At 48.6% G+C, this 6399-nt stretch overlaps 3 protein-coding genes across 3 annotated transcripts; 1 reads left to right on the top strand and 2 right to left on the bottom strand.

The window, feature by feature from the left end:
• Positions 1-511: 511 nt before the first annotated feature.
• Positions 512-2003, top strand: GL218_09470 (pH-response regulator protein palC; the record flags this gene model as incomplete). The annotated part of the gene is made up of 2 exons (XM_033586306.1): positions 512-1684; positions 1734-2003. The coding sequence occupies 2 exons, from the start codon at positions 512-514 to the stop codon at positions 2001-2003; spliced, it is 1443 nt and encodes a 480-aa protein (XP_033437675.1).
• Positions 2004-2840: 837 nt separating this feature from the next.
• On the bottom strand, positions 2841-4043 carry GL218_09469 (DNA-directed RNA polymerases I and III subunit RPAC1; the record flags this gene model as incomplete). Its single annotated transcript, XM_033586305.1, has 2 exons — positions 2841-3926; positions 3984-4043. The coding sequence occupies 2 exons, from the start codon at positions 4041-4043 to the stop codon at positions 2841-2843; spliced, it is 1146 nt and encodes a 381-aa protein (XP_033437688.1).
• Positions 4044-4761: 718 nt separating this feature from the next.
• On the bottom strand, positions 4762-6352 carry GL218_09468 (putative ubiquinone biosynthesis monooxygenase coq6; the record flags this gene model as incomplete). The annotated part of the gene is made up of 2 exons (XM_033586304.1): positions 4762-6053; positions 6118-6352. 2 exons carry the CDS (start codon positions 6350-6352, stop codon positions 4762-4764), a joined length of 1527 nt encoding a protein of 508 aa, XP_033437689.1.
• Between the last annotated feature and the right edge of the window lie 47 nt (positions 6353-6399).

Below are 6399 nucleotides of genomic sequence, written 5' to 3'. Positions count from 1 at the left end.
TACCCCCTTAAGGGTGTTACGTCGAACTTGTGTAGACAGCACTAATATAGAGAACATTAAGGATGAAAAACAACAATCTATTAAATAGAATATGGTTTTACGCTTGGATCGACGCACTGGAAAAACTAGGTGCCTATGTAGGTACCTGGTGTTCCCCGAGCAGGCTCCAAGTATGTATTCCGTAAACCTGAAATAAATATTATGTACCTAAGCACCTTAGCCTCTTATATGTGGCTTGTCACATTTCGATTAGGGAATATTTCGGCTCCACAGGTTGCAACACCCTCCTTTTTGTTAGATATCAGGTTATGAGGTGTTGTACAATTACAACATGAACACATGAACTCAAGCTTAACAAGCCAAGTAGCTTGGCTACCATTCTGCCATTACCTCGACTTAAGAAAGCCTTTAAGTCAATTCTTTAACCAAACTCCAAACTATTTAAAATACCATTCATCATATTGACTATTTCTCATCTTTAAGACGTAAGGTAGCTTTATTAGTCAACAATATGCCTTTTCAGTTTATACTCCCTACTACAAAACGCTTCTTTTTCTCATCGAGTATCGCCTGCGAGTCACACCCCTCCCTACCTCTTAATGCGAGCACGCATCGTGGGGTTTTAGGCGACTCTTTGAAGAAGCATAAACAATTACCAGCTGCCTCTCAGGCACCAAATCTACCTTCAGTAATCTCTAATTTAAATAACTATCTTCCATATCTCCTTGCTATCGACGCTGGTTTGAGTAACAAGTCGGTTTTTGGTGAGCAGCTCAGTGTGGTTTTGACGTCTACCCCTGCTATAAAATGGCGGCCTACTTTATCCGACTATGCTATACCCGGGAAAGAAATATCTAGGGTTAAAGTACAGTCCTTAGAATATGAATTATTCTTCACTCTTTCGACCTTAGGTTATACTAATACTTTACTTGCCCGCTATACCCTACATCCACTCTATATTACCTCAGGTCCGCTTCTCGGTCCGCAGGAGCGTACTAAGATAATTACTACGGCTACAAAATATCTACTGGATGCAGCCTCGGCGCATGACTATGTTGCTCGTCGAGCCGAGAGTCTTACCACCATCCCCCCTTGTCCTGATATATCCCAGTCCACCGCCCGCGCTATGTCTTTACTTGCCCTAGCTGAGGCCACCTTACTTGCAGTCCTTAAGGATGATCCATATCCAGCTGCTGTTGCTCAAGACCGCAACGAAAATGACCGAGAGTGGATGTATAAGGCGCCTGAGATACCCAAAGTTCGGGCTCACTTATTTGCTCGGCTCTGTCTTGCGGCTGCGGATCATGCAGCTCAAGCATCTTCCTTATGCAAGTCACCCGGAAGAGGATCCTCAAAACTTAACGAAGGATTGCTACGATATCTAGAGGACTTCCGGAGGACGAGCCGCGCAAAGGCATGCCGATTTTTTGCTATCGATGCTGAGCTGTCAGGTCAAACCGGCAGCGCACTGGGCTGGCTGCGGTGCGGCTTTCAAGAACTTGGCATCGAGTATAAGGAGACCAAAAAGGGCCTAAGCCTCAGCCGCATGAAGAAGGATTGGACTGAGAGGAGGGAAGACAAGAAAATCGAAAGGGGTACTAACTGGGGCACGGACGCTGGGAAACTAGAGGAGACGCGCGTGATCGAGATGCTGGATGCGAAATGGACCAAAATCAACGATACCGTAAGTCCGACTAGGAAAATAAACGTCGCCATAGCTTATACATGAACAGATGCTCACGCAGGCTATCCCGTCGCCGGGGACATTGTTAGCCAGTCTTCCCTCCGGAAGGGATATGCACACAATCAAACCATACCAACCCCCGGAGCTCGAGAGAGAGTCTCTAGAAAGTATGCGTGCACCGCCGGACGGGCCGGACAACTACCAAGGCGTCGAGCTTAGTTCGGATGACGAGGAGGGGACTGCCCTCGCGTCACCGGTCGGCGCATTCCCGGGCACTCATGAAGATTACCGGAGTGCGAGTACGAGGTCGTACTACTAGCCTTGGAACTCTTCTTATCTTCCTACGTTGGGAATTTGATCATATAAGTTAAACGGAATATATTCTTAAACTACGCCATGATACTTTGCCAGTAGTGCTCTCCGGATTCTGGAAAGGGATATAAGAGGTGCCAAAGTCTCATATATCCCTAGACTCTTAGGTCATATTGTGATGTGAAATCGAGAGTAAGTGGCGTTTATATTTCACTCATTTCCATTCCTATAATACTTATCAGGTTCTAAAAACTAAGCTCATAAGCAGGGCTGGCAATGATTCAGATTATATATACCATAGTATCTCAAATCTATGGCACTTCTAAACAGTTGCGTAGGGGTAGCCCCTATTCGAGCGCAAGCAGAAAAGTCTAGCATCAAACATGCTACTTTGCTATTAGAGGTAGCAAATGAGTTTGTACCGTTCATCAACTATATTCCTAAACACTCCCAACGATTCTCATAAGCGAGAAGTAACGGCTAGTTAAATTAAACTAGGAATAAAGAAGAACTCAACATTTGAAGCAATGCCACTAGGTCCTCTTCGTATGTAGCTCAAAAATACGTGATTGTAATTCTTTCTAGTCTTTTATTTCTTGCCCCTATTTTTGTCCTGGCAAAATCAGTTCCATTTTCCAATAAACGCCGCGATTGGGTGTCACGAATAGAACGAAAAAAGGAACTCCATACATGCATGCACGCATCCTCGTCTGCAAGAGCAGGCGAAGCCACACCCCTACCGCCACTACCACCCCTCCAACTGTATACTTCATTATGTAGGTACGACCTATCACGATCTAGCCTCATCTATAGATATGGTAGAGAAGGTATCTTTTAGAGCCATCTAGTACGTGTAGACCATATTCGTGACCTGCGGCCGGAGCACCTGGCACTTTTTCTTTAGGGTTTTGACGGACTCGAGGAATAACTCGTCGCTATCCCACTGGCCCGTGCTCTCGATCGAGAAGATAAAGTGGTCCCGTCTCCTGCCTAGCTTGACCTTGCCCTCAAACTCGGGATGTCGTAGCGCCTCGCGGCTCACCGTGTCGCGCATCGGGTCCTTCACCACGGCCTTAAGCTCGCCTTCGTGGCCCTCATACCCGCTACCTTTTTTACGGGCTTCCTGCCGCGTCACGGGCTCTAATCCGATCACGCCGTCCATAAAACATCCCGCGAACTTTTTGGCGTCGTCGCCCAAGATCGGCTGCGTGATCTTGATAGACGGCATGAGTCGGTAACTGGCGGTGGCAACGGGGGACCATTTGGCATGATCCCAGCCGTAGCCCTTATGCATATGCATTTCGATATCGACCTCCTGGCCGGGGCGCATCTTGACGATTAAGATGTCCGGGTTGAAAGGGCGAACAGCGTCTTCACCCGAGAAGAACTTAGGTTGGGCGCCGAGCATCTCGAACGTGATGTCCTTGGCGTACAGGTGCGCATTGTGGTATAGCTCCTTCGGGTCCTTGGAGTTGGGCGGCGCGTTCTTGTTGTGCGTGCACTGCGCCTTGAGCTTCAGACATACTGTGTTGTTGTCGAAAGTCGTATCGTAGGCACCCTCGCCCTCGGCGGGCCGTCGCCAGAACCGCATCCACTCCCGCAGACCCTTCTTCCCGCCAGTGAAGGGGATGAGACCCAATCTGTGGGCGAGAACTTCGTCTTGGATTACGGAGGTATTGTTGTGGATGTAGACTATGTCGATGGCGAGGGTGGGAATCTCAGCGATGAGAATTCGGCGGAAGGCGTTTGCTATGGAAGCGTCAACTCCGATAAGCGAGAATTGCGCCTCAAATTGCTCATTTTGGTGCCATTGGATTTTGAAGCTCTTGCGGAAAGCCTCCTTGTCCCATGCGTTCTCTTCGTTCGCGTAGTTTTCCGGGTAATCATTGGAGACTGTATTGGTGACTGTTTCTTTGTTGATACCTACGATCTAGCTTACAAGTTAGATCGAAATTTATATAGAACCTGTAAATGTTTAGAGGCATACATTACGCTCATCTAATTCTTCCGTGCTTGGCGGTTGCCGCCGTCCTGACGAAGGTGCCATTTTGTTTGGTTGTGACTTTGAATTCTGAGTGGGGTGAATTCAATGGATGGCGGGAAGCGTATGTCAAAAAAAAAAAAAATATAATAAGTTGCGACCAAAGAAAGGAAGCGATTATCTTATCGATTGGTTATCAACTGTTAGTAATACTCTACTAAACACACCCTACTATGTATTGATCAGCTGACCCCTCTAGCTCCTGTAATAGCTCCACTTTAAAATAAATATTTAATTATTCGTCTTGAGCTCTCTCTTCCTTCTTCTTTTCTTTTCTTCTTCATACTTACCTTGTCTGAAGAACCTTCGCTCAAGAATGTGGGTTCTTAAGAGGAGAAGCCTGCATTGCACAGCGCGGAGCTGACCCTCTTCTATTATCCCTCGTGGATCGTAGTGGGCGGAATTTTTGCTTTTATTGTTTTCATTGTAGTTGGTGCCTTGACGCGTCGCTATGAAGAAGATGATGTTTCTGAATAGTTACAACTACCTAGGTATCACGATTATGGCATTGAGGTCGTTATTGATCTGGGCTATGGTCTTAAGGCTGGCATATTTATCCTGACAACGATCTCAATAGCGTTCTACTACTCTTTGACTGCCTTTAACATGAGCAATATATTGTACATAATATGCAGGATCACTGAGTTGCTCTACTCTAGCCTATCTGCTTAGGTAGTCACCTATTTACTATTGTACAAGGGCTCATAATGGCCAGTTTACGAGTCTAGAACAGCTTGATGCCGTTGCCCGCGGCTTGCTCCATAAAGAAGCTCTTGACAGGTCCCATAGCATTAATCGCGTTAAGCCCCAACGACCTTAAAGGTACTAGGGGTCCGCTACCTGCCGAATAGATCTTATGCAGTTTATCGCAGACCCCCAGGAGAACGTGGTTGGGTCCATAACGCTCCGAGTTGTAAGACTCGAGAGACATTCGCGTTCCTAGATCCTGGCCGTGTGACACTGAGAACTCGATCGTTCGTGCTAGGCTTTCTACATCACCTTGGCCTTGGTTGAGGCCCTGTCCAGCAAGCGGGTGTATTGAATGGGCTGCATCTCCTACCAGCGCGACACGCTCCCCGATGTATGTGTCCGCGTGTCGCATCTTCAATGGGAACGATGCGATAGTGCCTTCCTGTACACCCACAACTGTTTGTGGTATTGCCCGGCGGTCAAACTGCGTGTGTTGTAGTCTCCAAGATAGCTCTTCCTCTTGACCGGAGCTTAGTGTATGCATGTATTCGAGATCTACGGGACGCAGGCGGAAAGCCGCGTTGACCAAAGCAACAAAGTCCTTCGGGGATAGGCTCTTTAACAGCGCAGCATTCGACGGCGTTGTCGACCACACAAGTGTTGATAGATTTCCGGGTAGCGGTAACATAGCGACAGGGCCTGTAGGTAGGAACCTCTGGTATGCAGTTTTCATGGCGTCTCCACCCCATCCCTCTCCTTCAAGTTTTAACGTCGCCACAACTCCATGCCTCTCATAATCCCACCCTTTGCTCTCGATCCCTGCGAATGCACGCACAGGGCTATTCGCTCCATCAGCACCCACTAGCAACCGCGCAGCCAATCGCTCTCCACTCGCTAGATGCACAATAGGCCACTCGCGAAGGTCTAAATCTTCCGTCTCCTCACCGAACGCGATACCCGCAACCTTGGCTCCGTTGAACACCGTCACGCCGCCTAGTTCATCTATCCGGCGCAGTAAGCCAGACGTCAGGTTTAAATTCTCGGTCATGTATGCGATAGTCTTCCCGACGGCGGGCGGTGTCCACTCAAACTCGATACGCGCGTCCGTCACCCCGTCCCAAACCTGCATCTCGTGGTACGACTGGACACGATCGCGGCGTACGTGTGCCCAGGCGCCTGCATTCTCAAGGAACTGCGCGGACGCCGGGGTCAGCGAGCTGCAACGATTCGAGAAACGGTCGGGGGGTAGCTTCCATGAGCGGATTTTTTCGAGGTCTTGCGCTTCGACGAGGGCTATTCGCAGGCCGGCGGTCGTTGGGTTCGATCCTTTGCGTCGAGCGTTAGCTTGGGGGGTAGCATTGGCTTAAACAGACTGGACGGGCGCACTCACTCAGCGCCGTGAGTAGACTTAGACCAGCGGGGCCACCGCCCACGCATACAACATCGTAGATATCTGGTTGTTGCGAGCCGGTACTGGCGTATGACCGAGATAATTGCGGGAGAAGTTGGCGACTACAGCTTCTACATAAGCTAAAGAGGGACCTTTGGAGCTGGCGTCCAGACAGGACAATAGAACCCATTTTATCTAGTAGCCCGAGTAACTTGGTAGGACGATAAATCGTCATTTTTTAGAGAAGCTTTGATATAATTGAACCCCGGACAAGGGAATAAT

The sequence above is a fragment of the Daldinia childiae genome (assembly GCF_008694065.1).
Source record: "Daldinia childiae strain JS-1345 chromosome Unknown Scaffold22, whole genome shotgun sequence".
NCBI lineage: Eukaryota > Fungi > Ascomycota > Sordariomycetes > Xylariales > Hypoxylaceae > Daldinia > Daldinia childiae.
Note: the sequence above shows the minus strand (reverse complement) of the source record. Positions and strands in the feature narration are given on the sequence as shown.